We start from the raw sequence: 23527 nt of genomic DNA on the forward strand, positions 1-23527 counted from the left end.
TGAGAAAGAGAGACTAAGTCTAGGTATTTCAGGACAACAATGAATTGGAGTGTATTCAAGAGATTGATAGCCCCAATTAAAGGGTTAAACCTAGAGATAGTAATACCCGACTTGAGCCAACATTGCTTGCACAATTTGAACACCCAATTGGGCTTGAGAAAACCAATTAGGGCAAGGTCACTCTTACTACCGAGAGGTGTAGAGTGAGTAGATCCGGGCATTGGATATAACATGATCCCAACTATAATATTATTGCCCTAAGTTCTAGATTCTGTTAGATACTCAACTAGGAGTAAGTCACTTCCCTAGTGCATCTTTACCCATTTAGAAAACCCTACAAACATATATACTTAGCTTAATTTCTCACATTATTAGTATAAAATTAGAAGTAACAAACAAACAAACAAACAAACATGATTGGAAGTGTAATCAAGAGCACTACACACTGCTAGTTTAGATAGGAATCCAACTCCAAACATTGTATTAGCTCCCTGTGGATTCGATCCCGACCTTCTCGGGTAAAAGCTTCATCGATCACTCTTGCCACTCTGTAGTGGTGTAGGGTTGGACCCGATCAGACCCGACCTTGTTACAGCTCGTCACTACTTTCAACCTAATGTTAGACTTATTACTTATTGAGTAATAGTAACTTGCCACTCTACATTCTTGCATATAGTAACTTCAAGTACCATGCTCCACAAATCTTATCCCTTGTTTATTCCTTTTGCAGGCCGCAAGAAAACTCTTTATAAGAAAAAAAGAATTATTGTAGTAGATCGTCATGCGAAGCCACTCTTTCATCAACTGTTGAACTTGATTTGTTGATATTCTTGGAGTTCATCATTGGCAGCTCCATAGTGATATTGAAAGTTTTTTTTTCCAAGAAAGACGACTCCTCACATATGGGACCTTCAACCAACACTTGCACAAGAGAAGCAACTATCATGCTTGAGGACTAACAACAAGACACATGGTCAAGAGATCATCAGAACTACTGAACGCGGGAGACATACATCGAGAATGTCATTAAATGTGGAGACATCATACAAACATGGAAAAGCATTTAGGACGCGTCAGCAACAAAGCCTAGTTTACGATCATTTTCATTACTTAGGCTTTGTATAGGATAATGTTTAATTTCTCTCGTCTCCACATTTTTGGATGTATCAACTTTTGTCATATTGAAGCAATAAAATATCGTTTACACTTCAATGCAAATCGTTTTCTTTCTCGTATTTATATACACCCTCTATACTTAAAAGAGTTAATGTGATGATTCCATAAGCCAAACCTTTTTTTGTAAAACTCATGTGACTGAACTTAGAATGAATTCTAAGCTGCCTACGTACCTCGGTGAAGAAGATCAAGTCTTAACGTAGTTCAGAGGGATGAGTTTTATTTTTATTATTTTAATGTCCTAATTTTTGTTTAGGCTGTCTCTCGCGAGGTTTTCAACCTAGCTGACTTTTTTTGGTTTTAACTTTTTCCTAGGTCACCTCTTTCGAGGTTTTCAACCTAGCAAACTCTTTTTTTTGTGCCTGTACAGAGTTTAGACTCATGCAGGACAGGAGTGTAGCAACATGCAGCTTAGGCTCATACATCAAGGAGTGCAACAACGTGCATTTTAGGCTCATGTGTCAAGGAGCGTCATGACTTGAAATTTAGGCTTGTGCGTCGAGGAGCATAGCAAAGTGCAGTTTAGGCTCATGCGTCAATAAGCATCATGACTTGCAGTTTAGGCTTGTGCATCGAGGAGCATCATGACTTGCAGTTTAGGCTCATGCGTCAAGGAGCATCATGACTTGCAGTTTAGGTTCGTGCACCGAGGAGCATATGTGACTTTCATGGGAAGTACTGCTTCAGAAATTTGATGTTGATTAGACAAACTCTGAGACCATCCTGATCAACGATTTTGTATACTTGAATAGGCTTCCTTCACATCATATGGACTATCTCATTTTGAAGTAAACTTATTGCTCATTCATTTGTTGAGGATTATGGGTCTTCGAACAACTAGGACCAAGTCTCCCATTTGAAATGATCGTGGCCGCACTTTCTTGAAGTAGACAAAGGCATGACCCATGTCTCGTACCCTCTTGAGATGTTGAAAAGTCTTACATAAATTATCACAACGTGAGCAACTTTTATAGAGGGATGAGTCGGTTAAGCACTTAAAGACCTACATGGAGTTTGCGTGAATAGATGTGATCATGTCACAACTAGAAATTCAGCCAAAATCGATCGCGACAAACCGATCAACTTCGGTCGGTCAAAAAATCGATCGAACAATCGATCGAAGTCGGTCAATTTTTCAAAATATTTTATTTTTTAATTTATTTTTTTACGAAACGACCGACTTCGGTCGATTTTTTTGGCGCAAAAATACGGGAAACTATTTTAGCATCCCGCGATATTTACTTTTTAAGAAACCGACCGAAATCGATCGATTTTTCATATAAAGTAAATTAAAACTAATATAAAAATCGACCTAAATCGGTCGGTTATTCCAGTCAGTCTATTTAAAAAAACCGACTGAAGCCGGTCGTTAATTTTATATTTTTAATAAAATCGATCGAAATCGGTCGGTTATTTTCGCGCGAAAATGCAATTAAAGAGTACAAATAAATTAAAAGAAAGTCTTAAATCAAAATGTAACAATAGTCTAGTGGTAGAATAGTATCCTGCGACAGTACAGACCCTGGTTCGAGTCCCAGATGGTGCATTTTTTAATTGCATAATTAAAAATACCGACTGACTTCGGTCGGTTTTTCGCTAGATTTTTTCTTTTTGGGTCGTTAAATTAATTTACCGACCGATCGGTCATTATTTTTGACTGATTAACCTAATTTCGACTAATTAAAGTCGGTCGCAAATTAGTCATTTTTTTTTAGTTTTTCATCGATTTCGGTCGGTATTTTTGAACGATTTTAGACAGTTTTCTAGCAGCGGGTGAAGAATGCTAATTCAGCTGGAAATCTTTATCCGTTGAAACACCAATTTCAATACAATTGGGGAATTAAAGTCTCATTGTCTACGTGGAATATCCTACACTGTTTTTGTGGCTCTTTGGACTTATTTGCAAAAAGCATTATTGTATGACCTTATACAGTAACACAAAATTCATGCAAGTCTTTTGTTTTAGTCAAATTTAGGCACTAAACTTTGGAATATGATGCCTCTTGCTAGATATTATTTAAAGCCTACTATTTGGATAATAAGGATATTTGTCGAGTAATCATACACGACTTGAAGAATATATTTTCTTTTTACTCAAGCTACATTTTAAGAAAGTAAAGGCAAGCCACATGTGCCAGCAACGATTTGGATTACATGGAAGGCCAACAAAAATCGTGCATCGTCTTCCGGGTCACGGATACTCCAAGACATGTCTTCAAGGTTCGAAAAGTCTGCACCATGCCATAACTTGAAGTAGAAAATTTTAGCGGATCAAGCAAAATTTTAAATTCAAGATATTAGGGTTGCTTGGAGGTTACTCTACCCTAAACCCTACTCACACCTATATAAATGGATATATATTCTCTTGAAGAGGCGTCTCAAAAATTCCATAACCTCTTGGGATATTCACAAAGAGATCAAAATATGGCCGGATACTTCTTGACAATTAAATAGTTCAAGAAGCTAGAGATCAAGGAAACAGAATTGTACTCACAATTGATTAGTAAAAATATTTTCTCTTATTTTGTGATTGTATTTTATTTTTCATATCTTGAAAATTTATTGCAAACAATAGTGTAGCGTTGTCCTTGTCTATAACAGTAACTTTAGTGCATGACTTAGTGTCATTTGTGTATTTTCGTATTCCTTGACTTCGATTATTACTTGTTGCTTTCGTTTCAACTTGGTGATTGCAGTACCTAGTGTTAGTTTTGTATTTTTTTTTCTTCGACTTTCTGATTAGTGTGCTTGTTGTTGCCTTTCCTTTTACCTTTCCTAAGCTGTGGGTCTATCGAAAACAGTGTCTCTGCGTTCTTGAAGGTAGGGGAAAGATGTGAATACACTTATACAGGGTAAAATAAGTTTGTAAAGTAAGTATATAGGATAAAATAAATATTTTAATTGTATAGGATGTTAACTAGTGTTTCTAATAGATATACATTTCTGTACTATTATTTGAGGTCTAGATTTCTTAGTTACAACATAGATTACTACCCCAGCTATCACCTCTTCTCCAATCTCCACCGTTGACGCAAAATCTCAACCAATCAACTGTCTTCATTCACTCTCAATCCCCTCAACGCCAAAAAGTTTCAAAATTTTCCAAAATTCCCGCCCCATTTCCCTCCTATATAACTTCCCCGTTACACATCTCTCAAATTCACCACTACTATTGAACAATCAAAGCATTTCCGGATCTACAAAGTCTTTCATATTGTTATCATACATTTGAAATGGCTCGTACCAAGCAAACTGCTCGCAAATCCACTGGTGGAAAGGCTCCAAGGAAGCAGCTAGCTACCAAGGCTGCGAGAAAGTCAGCTCCGGCTACCGGAGGTGTGAAGAAGCCTCACCGTTTCCGCCCAGGAACTGTGGCTCTCAGGGAAATCAGGAAGTACCAGAAATCTACTGAGTTGTTGATAAGGAAGCTGCCATTTCAGAGGCTGGTGAGGGAAATAGCTCAGGATTTCAAGACAGATCTGAGGTTCCAGAGCAGTGCTGTTGCTGCTCTTCAAGAGGCAGCCGAAGCTTACCTAGTTGGACTCTTCGAAGACACCAATCTCTGCGCCATTCACGCTAAGAGGGTCACCATAATGCCAAAGGACATTCAGCTCGCTAGGAGGATTCGTGGAGAAAGGGCTTAGGAAGATGCTTTGTTGTGCTTATGGTTATGGTGAATTCGTGTTCTCTGATTTAGGGTTTTGGTTTTCTGCCTTTTGTTGGATGTTAGGGTTAGTGATGTAAATCAAATGACTTATTCAGTCAAACTATATGTAAAACCTCTGGTTTATTAGCATCTTATTAATGAAATCTGTAGTTCATTTTGTTTCAATCAAAGGTGCTTCTCATACGAATTGGTGTGAATTTTGCAAATAATTTAAAATCGGAGAACTATTTGTTTTTGGGCGTGTCGTAGTGATACTTCAGAGGCAGGTCTTTCATAAAAGTCTCCCTTTTTATTTTTACTTTTTTGCCTAAAATTTCAATACTTGACATCTAGATTGCTAGTTCTTGCCTTGTATATTGTTATTTAGGGTAGCTATAAAATCATTTAGATCCCCACGTACTATGAGAAAGAACTACTAGGACTTGATAATTATGTAATGCAATATATGGGAAATAAACCAAAAAGAAATTCTTATGTAGGAATATGGAACCCCATTACTCTGAAGTGCCTAATATTAGAGGTACTCTTAATTCAATAGTGACTAAATTTTTCATTTCTTAGCACCACCATTCTGAAATTGAACTTTATTTTGGTCTGTTAATCAAAATTTGATTTTCTTAATGGACACTATTATTCGTTGGGCTGGGTTGATGTAGATTGTTATTTTACTTAAACCCGTTGCAAGTTGAAGTGGTAGCTGTTTTGATGTTAACTTTCGGTAACATGGTGCTGCAACTGTAGTATTTAAACTGACTGGCGACTGCGCTATTGTAACTTGTTCTACTTATTCAATTTTTTGCAGTATAAACTAGGTATATATTCATTAATAAGTCAATTTGGACAAAGTCCAAATTAGCAAATTGTAGAGCTTGGGTTTGTTTGGGAGAATGTGATGGGATATTAGGGTCATTGGTGTAAATCTCATTATCTTGAACAATGACCATATGTGAAGTGTTGAGTTGTTAGTCTCTGAAGTTGGTAAAATCTGTTTCATTTTGCTTTAATTTTAAGTTTCCATGAATATCCTGCTATATATATGAATGTCCCTCTGTCTGCTTGCTTGTGTGTGGTGAATTTCAAAAACAGTTTAAGTTAAGAAGATTTTGCCTTTCTTACATCTATAATGGGAAGCTGCTTTGTTTGTTCCAATACTTCTGTTTTCTTATACATGACTTTCCCTTTTTTATTTATTCACCAATCCTCCTTGCGACTTAAAAATGTCAACGGTTGAAAGCTAAAACAAGATTTACATGACCAGATTGAAGAATGAGATTTGGATCTTTTTTTTCTGTACTTACAGACAGCTTTAGCATATTGATATTGTGGAGTGCAGCTCTTATAAACATAGATGCTTAGTGATTGTATATTGAAAATGCTTCATTTTTGTCCTCTAATTCACTTCTTACCATTGCCATACGTACAGGTATTAGGAGATCAACAGCAGCATTCTAGTTCTTTGACGTAAAAGGCCTTGCTATGTTGAATCAGAAGTGTCTAGCCTCTGCATTTGCTTGTTAATAATCAGACGGTAAGTTTAGTAGCAAAATCACCCTTGCGTATTACTTTTCTCATTTCTAACCTGAGATGAACCATTCTACTTTCAGACATCTCGTCTCCTGCAACTATAAAGTCTTTCTAAATCAAAATTAAACTTAGAGCTGATTGAGTTTGTGAACATACGGCTATAAAAAAGAATGTGATAGTTACTAGTTACAGATTAGAAAGACCCTTTACTTTCTTGCTTTTTGTTGCTTATATAGGTCAGTTTTCTTGGATTTTCTGCAGTGGAAGTAAAATCCGTTCGTTGACTCTCCTGATGTTTTAGTAATCATGCAGCTCGACTAGCTTGACTTAGTTGAATGATATTGATCTTATGGCGAAAAAACAATGCTTCTTCAAAATGGCAGTAATATACTACTAATAGTAGCAACTTCTCAATGGAGAACAACTGTCAGAGCCATGCTTGCAGTTTGGATTGTCCTAGTATTCTTTAGGTTACAAACATAACACAGCATTTTTGCTCTACTTACTTGCAATAAACGACTATAATGGTCCGGAATACATATCCTTAATCGGTTGATCCAAAATAAGTTCATTTTTGGTAGTGTTACTTCACTTACGGTAACAAAATATATTTAACAAAAATGTCTAAAATGTACTTCTATGAACCCTGCAAACTGTCATTTAACAGATGTAGAACCTACAAATCAGTTGGTATGTCTAGTACTAGTAAACCATTTGTTATTGCTCTTTCGTTGGAATCTGATATTTAATTATCTTGATTTGTGGCTTAATGCAGGAAGGTTCACTCAAATCTAAATTGGAAAAGTTACATCATACATATTATTCCTCAAGTCACTATTGTATCTCCATAATGTGCTTGATAAGATCTATTTACTAGAGTTGGGGATTCTACAAAGTTTTGTATTCCATGTTGTTCACTTGTTTTGGCCCCAATAAATTTGAGATATATGTTAAAGTACATGTTTAAGGAGCTCTTTTTCTCGGACATCTTGAAAGTGCAGTTTTATTTTTCTACGGTTAGTGTTGCACAATTAGGAGACCAATGTTGCCCTACAGTTTGGAAATATACTGCGCTGCATGTGAAGTTTCTGTGTTTTTCTTAGGAGGCCTTCTCCTTGGTTCTGCATTGACGGAACAACAACAACAAACCCAGTAGTTTCCAGGAAACTACTGGGTTTTGTTGTTGTTGTTGTTGTTCCATCTCATGGCTCAGACCTAAAGGGAACTACTATACTATTAACTTGAAGGCATCTTCAACAAGTACTTATGATTAACATTGATGCTATATAAACTAGAATAAATGCAACTAGTAATTGAAAATGTAATCTAAACTTTCCCAAATGATTATGCATGTTAAACATCTCCTTGAGCTTTTAATATTTCCCAAGCTGGAAACCAATCTGCTTTCGGAGGTATGAAATCTACTTTCGTTGTTTAAATACTAAATACAACAGTAATTAAAACACCAATGCATACAGATGCTAAATTTTGAAGGGTTGTCAACCTCACCCTGTAATTGCAACTACATGAATTTTTATCAAATCTTAAATAGGTATGAAGATAGTTAGACCAAAGACTACATTTTCCATTCTAATAGCTGCATACACCCTTTGCAAGGACAACGGGAAAACAAGAGCTCAACTAAGAGTTTAAAGACAATAAAGCAACTCTAAGTTGTCACTACAGAATGATATTTTAAAAGGCAAAGTAATTAAAGTATTGATACAAATGAAAGAGGCAGAAAAGTAGGAGAAGACCTCTTTGGAGGCAAAATACACATGAGGAACCACATAAAGGCACACACACACACACACACACATATATATATATATATATATTTCTTTTTTATGATTGGATCTTTTCTATTTCAGAATAAAAGATCATCAATAAAAAATGAACCTGAGTGATGATACTCTCTAGAATTACATGTCAAAAAGGAAAAAACTAATATTCTCGTGGAATTTACAACAAATGGAATCAGAATCTCAAAACCTCCTCCTACTATCCCAGCAGCGTTTGGGAGCAGAAGGATCTTTGGCTGGTTTAGGCATATCATGAAAGTCCACCATTATGATCCTTCTCTTGGCATTTTTTCGCTCAGCAACCCTTTCCTCAAATCTTCTTTTACTTGATTCAAATTTCATTCCGGATTGTGTTGGTTTTTGCATTGGTGTCGCAACTGTAGAGCTTTGTGCTGGTTTTTGCATTGGTCTTGCAACTGCAGAGCTGTGTGTTGTTTTTTCCATTTCAACTGTAGAGCTTTGTGATGGTTTTTGCGTTGGTCTTGCAACTGTAGAGCTTTGTGTTGTTTTCTGATTTGGTCTTCCAACTGTGGATCTTAGGGCTGGTTTTTGCGTTGGTCTTCCAACTGTAGAGCTTTGTGTTGTTTTCTGATTTGGTCTTGTAATAGCACTGCAGTTTCTCTGTTTCTGTAACTGCCCTCCTCCCTCAAGCCTCCTTTTGATCTTCTGTGAGGAACAATCTTGGCTTTCATCTACGCGGTTGATATCCTCGTTAATCTTCCTTAAACATCCAGGAGAATTCTTGGGTGCCGATCCCGTGACACAACTCATGTTCTTGCTTTCGGTACTGTCGGACCAACACTTTTCTGCTTCTGTCTTCTTTTCTTTATCACTATCAACATGCATGTGTTGAAGCTTGTCGTCAATGTCCCGAGTCTTCTTTAAACTTAGTTTTACTTTCAACACAGTAGATTTGGTCTTACAGACGTTGTAGTTCCCTTGTCGCCCAAGAATATGGCCTGTTTCTTGAAACCTAGAACAACTCTTCTCAGTATCATCAACAGAGAACTCATCACCACCACCAATATCGATTTCTTCATCACTAGCACTGTCGATAACTTCATCTTCTTCTTCATCACTAGCACTGTCGATTTCATCACTGATCCCTGGTTTTTCTGGATTCAGCAACATCATCAGTATTTCATCCTTGTGCTTCTTAAACTTTGTAGGGTACTTCCATGTACCAACGTGTATGGCTGCTTTAATCAACTTAAAAATATTTGGCTTCTTCTCTATGGCAAAATTGTTTAGAAACAATGCTTCTAAATCCATGGCTAACTGAAATGCACTCTCAACAACAACAACTGTCAAACTCTATTAAGAACACTTTATTAAAAACTGAAAGAGAAATTTGTTTGGCAGCCGAAAGACCATCTCATGAGGCACATTTATACACCCTAATTGGAAGGAAATTTAGAAACTATTTTTCCTAGGTTTAGGCGTTGCTTGCAAGCAAATTAATCTTTTTTCCTTTTTCCCTAAATAAAAATTTACTTTCCTATATACTGTAGGAGTGCGCAGTTGCCTTCTATCCACATTTCAACTAAGATAAAAATTTACTACCCTTTTACTTCCCTTTCTTCAAGTGTGCAAAAATTAGTTCATATAAGAGAATACAAATTAAAATGTTAAATATATTGCAAGATACAAAAAATAAATAAATTTTATGTTGGTTTGTAATAATTTTTTAAAATACCTAGTGCAACAAAAAATTAATTAATTAATCCTATAAAGCAAAAAAGAAAAATGGCCAAGGATTTCCAAACCATAACCAAGAAAAATTACCATCGCACTGACGGAAGGGAATAGTATAATGAAGTTAATTACCCATTTCTCTTAATACTTCCTTATAAATAATGTTCTTGATCTGTATATGTTCCATAAAAGGTTAAACTTTAATGTAGTTTCTCATTAACAAATTATGTTGAGTTTTTGGAACCTATTCAGAACATTCCCCTTTTTACTTATAGTTTTTTTTTTCTTTCAATCAAAATAAAGTTGGCTGGGAAAAGTAAATAATGGCACTGAAAAGTAACAACTGAGGCTTCAAAGAGAAACTTTCCACAACAACAGAAGGTGGTAAAATGAACTTGACATCAGAAGACAATTAATAGAGCCTTGTTATCGTATGCCTTAAATTGTTGGTTCTGAAAGTGGTGCTTTCAAACTTCTCTATTACCGTAATTAAGTTTATTCCTCATTGTTCTTTCAGCACTTTGGATTGGAGCTCAATTTGATATGACAATGTAAAAAAACTGTAAGACCACCTATGTAGATTAATTTCCCTCCTTCAAAAGATGAATTATGGGGATTTTAGACTTAGAATAAATATGATACGTACATTTGAATTTTATTGAAATCTACATTAATTTTAAAGATAAAAAAAGAAGAAGAGAAAAACAGATACATATCTGATATGGAACTTATTGTCCTAGAGAAACTCCGGACCAATCAGAGTCACACAAATGCACATAGACGGAGACATATGAGATGAAGAAAAAAAATACTAATAGAATTTATGAAGTATTTTGTGGGTTATTAATACAAAACATATAAATTGAAGTAATAAGTAAGAAGTTAGAATTGAATATGAAATTGGCAAGAAGTGAAAGAGATGCAACTGCACTATTAGGAGTACTAGTTTTAGGATACGCGCGCTGCACGAATACTCTATATTGATGAGTATAAATTTTTTAAAATTACACAAATACTATTAAACCGTATAATTGAATTATTGAATATAATTTTAAAAAATATAAACTATGGAAAATAATTAATACTGATCCTATTTAGTCAACTTAATAGGGGAAGAAACTATGCCACACAAAAGTAATCTAATGCTTTATTATAACTTCAATGTACGAGTCATGCATTTGTTTTAGTAGCTCAGAGTATATAATATGTTGACTTGTGCTTAAATATAATGCAACTCTTCATTATCTTAGAAATATGAATTATATTTGCCCAAGTACCTAACATGAACTTCATCCTATTCATGTTAGAACTCAAATTGAAAATACGAAAAATAAAAAGAGAGTTCATATTATTATGTTTAACTAGTTTTAGGGTACGCGCTTTGCGCGTGTATATATATAATCAGTGAGTGTTAAATATTTAAAAAATTATATAAATATTATTTCCTCTATTTCAATTTACATAATATATTTTTATTATTAAAAAAGATAGATATATATTTATATAGATTCATGTATATTTTTTAGTTGTTGACGAAAACAATATATACATAATAATTAATATTAATCAAAGATCCAATGTTATTTGTTTTTATTCCTCTTGTATTTAGAACAATATAGATCGACTTGCAACTTTGAATAATTTTAATATAGCGTTTTAATTTTATGAGTTAAATTTTTTTTTCTCTATTTTTTTTAGGACAAATACCAATACAATTTGCTGGCTTCAACTTTTAGAAAATACTATTCCACCAACCAAACTTAACTAATTTTGCAAGTAAACTTTGTGACTTTATTCATTAATGCAACATTTGTACTAATAATCCGTAAATTGTAACATTTACCAACTGATGAGATTTCTGACATTGACCAATTATTTATTTGGTTGGAGTTACGTTTTTGTTGTTAAACTAAATGTTTCACAACAATAATAATTCATCATCTTTCTACATTTAAAGGCTCTTGAGTCTTGATTACTAATAAATATTTCCTTTGTCTTAAATTATTTATCGTATTTCTCTTTTACACGTCTTTAAAGAAAATATTAATTAGAATGAATTTTTGATTATTTACCCTTATTTATGTCTTTAATATAATCTCTTTTCATTGAACGTTTACTTTATTTATGTGCCATCTCCATCTTCAAGAATAATTACTACTAAGGATAAAATGAAAAAAAATTAATTTTATCTTAAACTTCTAAAATGATAAATAATTGAAACATCTATTTTTAGACATTATGATAAATAATTTGAGACAGAAGGAGTAGAAATTAATTCTTCATATTAATTGTATATTGACTTATTTTAAAGCTAACTAGTATTAGAACCCGCACGATGTGCGAAAAATATAAAAGAATAAAAGTATACTAAATTTTGATTCGACTTTTTCAAATATCATCTTATTTCTTATTGCAACATACTCAATAAGAAAATCTATCTGAGTGTTAAAACAACTGAACCATAGTTATGAATAATTTTCGGATAAAACTCAAATATATAATTAAATAATTTATATTATAAACAATCTATTGTCTTCTTCGTTGAAGTTCCATAAATTTGATATTTACTTCAACAAAAAAAATCTACATCTTGGATACTATATAATTAAAAATCTCAGAATTTTAAGTACATTTCTCCAACCTCCTTGTTGATTCTCCAAATATATTGTCCATTATTTTGTGCTTGAAAATTTCTCACCGTAATTTATTATCTTTATTAAATATTTCAATACCTAAAATATTTCTAAGAAATATTTATCCTAAAAGTTATTATAATAGCATATGTCCTTACATGTTTCTTAACTTTAATTGCGCTTTTAAAGTCCATCCTTCTCAAGTTAAGTCAAACGCATATAAAATTTAATTGCTTCTTCGAGAAAACTTCAACTATAATTAGTAAAATTTCATTATTCCAGAAGCTTCTTTCATATTAGAAAAGTTCAACTTTATGTTACTTATATAATATAACTGTCATGACCCGAATTTCCCGCCCTCGGGAGTCATGATGGCGCCTACTAGTGAAAGCTAGGCAAGCCAACCAACTGAACTATCTACCTTGTTTCCATTTTTAATCTGATAACAGTCAAGAGTCAACAATTAGATAACAACAGAATTGAATAAGCGGAAGGTTGCATTTTTAAAGTTTTAATAGTACTGCTAATACCAATCCATACAAATCTACCCAAGACTGGTGTCACAACTTCACATACTGTCTAGGAGTACTACAAATAAAGGTCTGAAAGAAATAAATACAACACTGTCTCTGGAAATACATAAAGGAAACAGGAATAATAGATAGAAGGAGACGACAAGGTCTGAGGACGCCTGCAGGACTACCTCGAGTCGCCTGATGAACAAGAAACAACAATCTCACTGTGGTCCGAAGTCTACAACACTGGGATCTGCACAAAAGAGTGCAGGGTGTAGTATCGGCACAACCGACCCCATGTGCTGGTAAGTGCCTAGCCTAACCTTGGCGAAGTAGTGACGATGCTAGGACCAGACTACCAAATAAACCTGTGCAATATAGCGTACAAAAATAATAGGAAGCAGATAAAAATGATGGCAACAATGATCAACCAGTGATATAGATAGCAGGCAACAAGAACACCGTAAATGTTTCTCAACAAATAATAGATACAAGTGCAATCAATTAATCAAGTCCTTCAAATATAAATCTCTAAGATATATGCTTTTCAATGAAAATATTTCCTTTAAATAAATATCTTTCAAATAAGCATCTTTCGAATATAATTCTTTCGAGTAAAGGTCACCTTGTGACGCCTCATTTCATAATCATAAATAATATAGGTCTCCGCCCACTTTCATATTTTCACGTCACCTCGTGCCCATATTTATATCACAATCACACGGACAACTCACATGTCATTAAATAAAACCATAATATTTTTCCCGGCACCTTGTACCCACATATTTCTACCTCATATTGCACAACAATATCCTCATGTTACTCAGTTCATAGGTTCCATAACCCAATACAATTAAGAATGTTCAAAGAGCCTCATTCACTCAACATAAAGTAGAGTACAGCTTCCAACACAATTAGGAAACCAACAAGAAAAGATGAAGTTATTTTTAGAAATCATTTGATAAAGAAAATACCCTTTTCAATTAAAGTACAATATTGAATGAATCATTACCTTTAATACGAGAAATCAATAAATCAAAACATAGTCGAAATTTCTTTTTAAGTAAAGTACAACCTCAAACGGTTTAAGAAAAATTTAATTGAGAAATCAATTGAGTAAAAAATGTAACAAATTCTGAAATTTGAAGTATTGAACATATAAAAAAATAAGGCGGGGCATTGTAAACACTATGGATTCCAACACAAAGGATCACAACAGTAAAGGGATCTAAACAATTGATACACTTGAAATGTTAATAACAAGTAAACACATCAAACAGAAAGTGCACGGCATCACCCTTCGTGCTTTAACACTCTCTCACCAAAACAATACACGGCATCACCCTTCGTGGTTTACACTCTTCCTCACCCAAGCAACAATTACAAGAAATAAGGGTAAGAAAATCTATAACATCGAAATAAAATCAAGTAACAACAGAAAATCAGTAAATAAACGTAAAAGACAACATAACTCAATTAGAATTAGGAAAAATCAAGGACAAGTGCACGGCATCACCCTTCGTGCTTTTACTCTCGTCCTCACCATAAGAATCAATATAAACTACACGGCATCACCATTCGTGCTTTTACTCTCTTCCTCACCATAAAATCAATATAATCGGCACGAAATTGTACATCGTGCGGTACGGCATCACCTTTCGTGCTTTACACTTTTCCTCACAAAATCATACACGGCATCACCCTTCGTGCTTTAACACTCTTCCTCACCAAATCATACATGGCATCACCCTTCGTGCTTTAACACTCTTCCTCACCCAAACAACAATCACAAGGAATAAGGGTAAGGAAATAAATGAAATCACAATAAAATCTCGGGAAGGGAATAATAGTACAACAATCAAATCCCGCCAAGGGAAACAACATCAAAACAATAACATCCCGGCAAGGGAGACAATATCATGGTTCTCTATCTCTCCTTTCTTCTTTCACGTTTACTTAACAACTCAATTCACAACTTGAGTCAATGCTCTACAATGTACAACAATTCAATTCTCAACTTGAGTCAATATTCTACAATGTTCAACAATACTACTTCTACAAGTCATATTCCTCAATAAAAATTATCATATAGAGCATATACAATACAAAATGGAGTCACATTAATGAAAGTATAAGACTCACGGGCATGCTTGACACCAACGTATAGATACTCGTCACCATGTCTATACGTCGTACTCAACAAATAACACATAACAAATAGGACACAATTCCCAATCCCTCAAGCTAAGGTTAGACCAAACACTTACCTCACTTTGCAACCAATTCAAAATTCCAACAAGTCTTTGCCTCGTGAATTTGTGCCTGAAATTCTCAAATCTAGTCATAAACAATTCGATTCAGTCAATAAAAATTATAGGAATTAATTCCATATGAAATTCTACATTTTTCATTAAAAATCTAAATTGCACTAAAAATTTGCCCGTGGGGCCCACGTCTCGGAACCCGACAAAAATTATGGAATATGAAACATCATCCAACCACGAGTCCAACCATACCAATTTTACCAAAATCCGACATCAACTCGACCCTCAAATCTTCAAATTAAATCAAGAGGGTTTTCAAAATTTTCCCAACTAAAATCACCAATTAAATGCCAAAACTAGGAATAGATTCGGGTAATCTAACCAAAATTAAGTTAAGAACACTTATCCCGTTGTTTTCTCTGAAAATCTCCCGAAAATCGCCTCTCCCCAAGCTCCAATTTGGTAAAAATGGAAAATGGGACCAGAACTTAACATTCTGTCTAGAAAAAGTTCGGGTACTGTTCACGTGGTACTGTTCACGGGGAAATGTTCACGTTACTATTCACGGGTACTGTTCACATGTTGTAAAAGAAAATTCAGCAGCCTTTTTATATTCGTTAACTTTCCGAAATCCACCCGAGGCCCCCGTGACTTCAACAAAATATACCAACAAGTCCTAAAACATGATACGGACTTAGTCGAAACCTCAAATCGCATCAAATAATGCTAAAACCGTGAATCACACCCTAATTCAAGCCTAATAAAACTAAGAACGTCCAACTTCTATATTCGATGCAAAAACCTATCAAATCAAGTCCAATTGACTTCAAATTTTGCACATAAGTCATAAATGACATAACAAAGCTATGAAAATTTTCAGAACTGGATTCTGACCCCGATATCAAAAAGTCAAATCTCCGGTCAAATTAAGAAATCTTTAACATTAGATTTCTAGATTCCGTTAAATGGCGATAATTTGATCTAGGGACCTCCAAATTCGATTTCGGGCATATGACCAAGTCCCAAATCACGATACCGAACTACCGGAATGGTCAAAACTTTTATCTGGGTTCGTATGCTCAAAATGTTGACCGAAGTCAACTCAGTTGAGTTTTAAAGCTCTAGTTCACAATTTAATCCATTTTTCACTTATGAACCTTCCGGAAAACTATACGGACTGCGCACGCAAGTCGAGAATTTATTGATAGCGCTTTTCAAGGTCTTAAAATACCGAGATAATTATTTAAATTCACAACAACCTCATCCAAAAGTAAAATCAGTAAAATATTGTATTCATATGTAAAGCAGTCGACCAATTCTTCCCTATAGTCTTAACTTATAGGAGTACAATTTAAGAAGTCAATTCACCAAATACAAATAGGCTACTCAATTGATCCATTCTACATAGAGCCCACACTTGATCTACAAATTCTTTCGAATAATAGCTAAAAATATGTTCCACCTACATGAAAAAAAGTAAGAAAAGTAATTGTTAATATTGAAGTTTTGGACTGATAAGATCAATTATCCTTTATGACTTTTTCTCAATATAATATGTTTGTTATCTAATAACCGTTCAAAAAGAATTATCTTTCAATTAAAGTCACATAAAACTTAATTCAAATTCAGTGAAATTCACATTCAAATTCGATAATTTTATCCATATAGATCAAAAACTTAATTTATCTTCTTTTGTAAGTTATCTAAGAAATATTTCTTTATGTATCGTATATTAGTGTTCTCGATTTATCAATATTAGTAAGATATGATATTTACTTATTATTATTTTTTTTACTTTATAAAATATAATTAGGAGCTTATTCTGATGCGCACAATTTATCAATTTGCAAAGCCATCATATTAATATTTTAAGTATATTTACTTACTTTATTTTATTTTTAAACTTAGTTTAAAATATAAATAGACACATTTATCTCAATTTACGTCTTTTTATAAAAAATATTTCCTACTATGATTTGTTGAAAATGGATATCTGATGAGATTAACTTTATTTTTCAATTATCTGCTCAAACTTTTTATTATGATTCTTATTAGCTTTGTCCTTATTCTTATTAATTGTCTTAATTTTGGTATGTGTCTTATTTTTAAAGTGCCACTTGGCTTAATCCTATTATATACTATTCTCTTTTAAATAATATAAATATAGATTTTTTTTATTTTATAAATATATATATTTGTATTTTATTTAAGATTTTTTCTGTTGCTTATTGTTGAATTTTTAAAATCATCAGATTATTATTTTAAGTATATTCATTTACTTTTTCTTAACTTAGTCCAAAGTATAAAAAGTCAATATATCTCAATTTAGTTCTTTTTACTTTTTTTTTGTACTAAGATTTGTTGGAAATATATATCTGATAAGATTAACTTTATCTTTTAATTATCTACTCAAACTTGAGCATTTCTTTCTCTTCCATAGAATATTTTCTTTTTAAAAAATCAGAGTCATAGTATGTATTCTTTCCATAATATAGCTGAATATTTATTGTAGTAAATATCTCTTATTTTTAGATTTTATTTGAAAAAGTGCCAAGTAATTTTTCACATTGCAAACTACCCTGCTTTTTCAAGATTAGAGAAGGATAATATTATTTTACTTGAAGTTCAAGCAACTTAATTTTCTATTTAAGCCTTGCAATCTCTCTTGAGTTTGGAGATGTGGGCATGGATTTATTATTTTTTGAAGTAGCTTTATTTCCAACATAAGTCGTTACATATTCAACTACTGATATCCTTACCCTGTTGTTAACAAAGGACTGAATTTTATAATTAATTCTAATATCATTAATTACACTACAAAATTGTCAATTTTGATTATTATCTTTCCACAATGTTTTTTATTACCAAGTGTCAGGTGCTACCATATTAAAAACAATAGGTGAATCCACTATCATTAATTCTATTACAGATTATCAGTTTTGATTATTCCCTTTCCAAATTCTTTATTACCAAATGCCAAGTTGTTGGTCTTTTTAGTAAGCAAAAAAAGGAAATACATTAAATATTTATATTATATCTAATTAGGTTATGTCTTAAAAGTGTCAAGTGGTATTTTTACAATACGCCACTTGACTTAACCACATGCTTCACTACTCTCCTTTTAATATAATATAGATTTCCCGTCTAACTTTACTTTTAAAATAATCAATAGTACTGGATCAAAAAAATAAATGGAAGAACCAATATTGAATTCCTTTTCTTCAAATAAAATGATAACAGTTCTTCATTTTTTGACTTTAATGTCTTGAACACAAATATAATGTTTAGTGGTTAGATATTAAAACATTGAAATTTTGAATTTCTAAAACGTAGTTCAACGTCAAAATTAGTTATTATATTTGGTCCTAAATATTAGTATTTTGAATTATAAAATGAAAATTTTTGTTGATTTAAATGTCCTAAATATTGAGATTTCCTACTATAATAAATAAAGTGTAGTTGATTTCAAAATCCTAAATATTAGAAAATTAATAAAATGACTATTCTATCCAGTGTAAATTCTATTTCTTAAGGGTAAAAAAGGTGAACGACATTTCGCTAAGCGCCTCCGTGCTTTTAATATAGTACTAGTCTCTTTGTGCGTGCGATGTACGAATATTCTTAGAGGTGGACCAAGGTTAAAGAATGGAGACTCAAATAAATCTCCTTCATATAAAATTATACTGTACAAAGAGCAATTTTTTAGTTATATATAAGCTGTTAAATTTCCTTGACATAAGAGAAAATTCAAGTGAAGAGACAAAATAGTTTAAAATATGATGTGTCAAATATTACAAAGGACGTATCAAAAGTAATAAACTTTCAATTGAATAGATATTCTAAATTATTACTCAAATGTAAAATTTAATAATTGATTCCTCAAAATAAAAATACTGAATTTTTGGTACCAACACTGAAAAATAGTCATTAATCAGATGTACCAACACTAATAAAATACTGTATTTTTGGTACTTGCCAACAATGAATAATCAAAATAAAAATCAATCAAAACTACAGAAGAAGAAAAACGTTCTAATGACTAAAACATAAATATCAATCAAGCCATACAAAAAAAGCACGATTATAAAAAATTAAGAGATTTTTTCTTTCTTATAGTATATATGAAACCTTATTATCAAAAATGTGCATAGTTTCTAATTTACCCGTCCTGTCCATATTTTTTCTACAGTTATTATACCAATCATTAAATACTAATCAATAGTAGCTGAATCTTCCTAATTTGTCAAGCTAAAATTCAGGAACAGAATCTTCTAAAAAGATTTGGCGTAAATGAGATCAAATCATATCACGGAAATCCTTTATCTTCAATTTATAATCAAACTATGTTCTTCGATATTCTCACAATCGCTACAAATCAAAATCTCAGTTCGTCGAAATCAGAAGCTCAATTTCAAATTGTAGAAATCAATTCTGCAAATCTCAGTTTATCGACTTTTTTCCTCAATCCACTAATCAAAAAAGCGACAAAATATCAAGTCAAATTATAGAAATCAATTCTGCCGATTCTCTGGTCTTCGTCTTTTTTTCTTAATCTAAAAAATCAAAAAAGCGACAAAATATTGAACAATACCTCAGCAACGATATGCAATCATGTCCAAAATCCCAATCATGCTACATTTTAATGGCAATTGGGATAGCTATGGCAGATTTAGAGATTTTCAAGTTGATGACATTGTGCTTGATGAGGATGCAAGTTACAGTATGTTGATTTCTACAATTGCAGAGCAATTAATGATTGATACTTCGGAAAAAATTGTAGAAATCAAATACATTGTGAATGAGAATTGTCCTCCAATGGAGATTAGGAACAATATGGGGGTTAGTGTGTATATGGAGACAAAAAAGGAGAATAAAAACTTAAGATCGTATCCGTTACTCATAAGTGTACGAGATTTCAATATGGAATTGGCTATTACAAATGAGAACACAAGTGCAGGTTTGTTATGTTTCAAATTCTATGGAAGTCTGATTTTACGATAATATCTACAAAATTCCTACATTTATCTACAAATAAACTACAAATCAGTTTTAGGATGTATAAAGCAATATTGTTTTCATGCTTATCAAAAAAATTACTACAATTAAGCTACAAATCATGTTGAAAAAAATTTGACTACAAAATTTTCTATTCATCTACAATTTATCTACAAAGATTCTATAAAATTGTATATGACACTATTTATCTTTATTTTCATGCAGGTTCGTCTAGGACAATACAATTACTTGATATGCTAGTCTCTCCCGTCATAGAGGAATATCAAAGAGAAATAATAACTGAAGGTACACAAAGTGTTATCGAAGAATGACAAGTGTATCAAGACAAGCAAACAATTGCAACTGCAATGAGGCACTATTCTGTCACGCACAAGTTCCAATTCAGGGTTAAAAAATCTAGCCACAGAAGGTATGAAGATATTAATTATAAAAAAAACCTTTATAAACAGTATTTTCCTTGTGATATGTATATGAAAAGTAGTTATATTGTATAGTGTGTACTTTATGTTAAAACAATCATTTTGTTAAATCTACATTGATAACCTGTATTATAAATGTATTTTTTTGTAGCTACTGACTTATATGTGTTGCAGAAAACTGTAATTGGCACTTCAAGGCAACATCAATTAATGATTCTGCAATGTTCAAGATCAGGAGTTTCAACCGACAACACACATGCACCTTAATGGACGATACATTCATACAGCGCAAACGTACTGCAGTTGTAGTTGGTAGCATGGTCATGCAAAGTATTGTGATCCTAAGACAGTTTACACACCAAAGGACATACAAACTGACATGTTGTCCCAACACGGAGTGAACCTAAGCTACATGCAAGCATGGAGGGCAAAGGAAAAGGCTTTACAGTTATTGAGAGGTCATCCGGCTGACTCCTACAATAAATTACCAAAATATTTTTATATTCTTGAGAAGACGTATCTTGGTTCAGTTGTTAAATTGAAGAAGACAACAGATGAATGCTTCTTATATGCATTTGTTGCTCTTTGTACATCAATAAGTGGTTGGGAATATTATAGACCAGTAGTAGTGGTTGATGGGACATTCTGAAAGACAGCCTACAGGGAGATTATGCTAACAGCAAGCACAATGGATGCAGCAGGTAAAATTATAGTTATTTTGTAGGCAATTTATAAATTGTAGATATTTTGTACATATATATTGTAGTTTATATGTATTTGTGTTTTCATATGCATTTTCAAATCTGCCAGTTAATTATTTTTTTACTAATAATGTAGGTACAATATTGTCTTTGGCATATGCTGTGGTTGATTCGGAAAACAACGCATCGTGGAAGTGATTTTTTGAGCAATTCAAGCAAGCATATGGTGATAAAACTTCAATGTGTGTTGTTTCATATAGGAATGAGAGTATCCTGAAGGCAACATCAATTGTCTATCCGGGCATGCCACACTACTCTTGCGTGTGGCATATTTGGACAAATATAAGGGCAAAGTTCAAGAAGGGTCATCTACAATTAAATGAATTGTACTTTGCTACAACAGGGTCATACATTCTGGATGAATTTAATGAAAGGATGTTGAAGGTTGAAGAGATAGACCCGCGTGTTAAATCATACATCTATGATATTGGCTATCATAGATGGTCAAGAGTACATGCAACAGTGAATAGAACTTGGACTATGACATCAAACATTGCCGAGTCGTTGAATGTTGTAAGAAAAGAGGCAAGAGAGCTGCCAATATTTGACCTATTAGAGTATATGAGGACACTTCTTGAACATTGGACGAAAGAGAAGTTATTGAAGGCAAAGGGTACTTTTACATACCTTGGGTACAAATTCAACAAAGAATAGGAGAAAAACAGTACATTATCTCAGAAACTTAGGGTAAGATCTGTTTATTTGGTGCAAAAAATTAATTAATTAATATACATTATTTCCAGATTGTAGATAAATTGTAGATAAGCTGTAGTTAATTTGTAGATTGTAGATAATTTGTAGATATAATTGTAGATACATTGTAGATAAATTGTAGATAATCTATTTTTATGATTGTAAATATTTTTTTTTCTGTTTGTTATGTAATTGTAGGTGAGGGCTTCAACAGATCATATTCATACTGTGATAGATGGTGTGAAGCGGTACATTGTATGTCTTGAAAGCAAGAAATATAGTTGTGGCCAGTTCCAACTTGATGAACTTCCATGTCCGCATGCTTGGGCAGCTCTAAGGCACAGGAATGAAACTTATGAAAACTATTGCTCTCCGTATTATACAAGGGAGAGTCTGCTGCGTACATATGAAATACTAGTAAATCCCCTTCCTGATGAAAGCAAATGGAATGTGCCACAACATATATCTAATGAAGTAGTAAATCCACCTACTGAAGAGAAAAAGAAGCCAGAAAGACCTCAAAAGGAAAGATACAAAACATATGATGAACTAAAGTCAAAGAAGTACAAGGTGTCATGTGGCAACTGTGGAGGTGAAGGGCATAACAAAAGATCTTGCAAGAATGCTCCCAAAAAGAAATAAATATCGTGTAGTTAGAATAATATTTCAAAATAATTGTTAGTGAGTTCAAGTTAACAGAATTTTGTGTGTAATTGTTTAAGTTTTGAAAGATCATAATGTAGTTATCTTCAATTTGTTTCTGTGTTTGTTAACATGTTTTTCTGTATTGTGCCAATCATCTACCTCCATTTTTTACATTCTGTATATAGCAGTTAATATTTATTATCTACAATATAACTACAAGTTAAAAAAAATAATGTATCTTTCAACTATAAAATTATATACAATCTCAACATTCAGTGTTTCCAGATTGTGGATAATTTGAAGTTTTTTTGTAGATAATTTGTATTCTAACAACATAATAACTACATTTAAGATAATGAAGAACAAGTGCTGTAAATATTAAACAACTGGAGATAAAACCATCAAGTTATTTTCAAGTGAACTACTAAACTGGATAGAAATTAACAAAACAAAAGGCCTGCTACAATAAAAACACAAAAGAAATGTTCAGAAAGTTGTGTACTATACTTCTCCTACAAACTAGCATCAACTAAATTACATAGACATGACATTACTTCTTCTTTCTCTGGACTCTTGTTTTCTCATTCAATGAAGGTGCACCCTTCCTCCTTGCTAGTCTGCTTGTAACCTCACTTTCACTGATTGACCCATCTTCCTGCTTCTTTGTAGCATAGTCCCATAAGAGCGCTCCATAGCGTCTACAATGTTGGTTAATAT

The 23527-nt window shown here is 32.9% G+C and overlaps 2 protein-coding genes across 2 annotated transcripts; both read left to right on the forward strand.

Annotated features, from left to right (window-relative positions):
- The first annotated feature begins 4296 nt into the window (after positions 1-4296).
- Positions 4297-5026, forward strand: LOC104243588 (histone H3.2). Its single transcript, XM_070156286.1, has one exon. The coding sequence runs from the start codon at positions 4410-4412 to the stop codon at positions 4818-4820; it is 411 nt and encodes a 136-aa protein (XP_070012387.1). The 5' UTR covers positions 4297-4409; the 3' UTR covers positions 4821-5026.
- Positions 5027-21399: 16373 nt separating this feature from the next.
- Positions 21400-22807, forward strand: LOC138878129 (uncharacterized). Its single transcript, XM_070157791.1, has 4 exons — positions 21400-21412; positions 21549-21606; positions 21673-22078; positions 22364-22807. The coding sequence occupies exons 1-4, from the start codon at positions 21400-21402 to the stop codon at positions 22805-22807; spliced, it is 921 nt and encodes a 306-aa protein (XP_070013892.1).
- The last annotated feature ends 720 nt before the right edge of the window (positions 22808-23527 follow it).

Source organism: Nicotiana sylvestris, chromosome 9 (genome assembly GCF_000393655.2).
Source record: "Nicotiana sylvestris chromosome 9, ASM39365v2, whole genome shotgun sequence".
Classification (NCBI taxonomy): domain Eukaryota; kingdom Viridiplantae; phylum Streptophyta; class Magnoliopsida; order Solanales; family Solanaceae; genus Nicotiana; species Nicotiana sylvestris.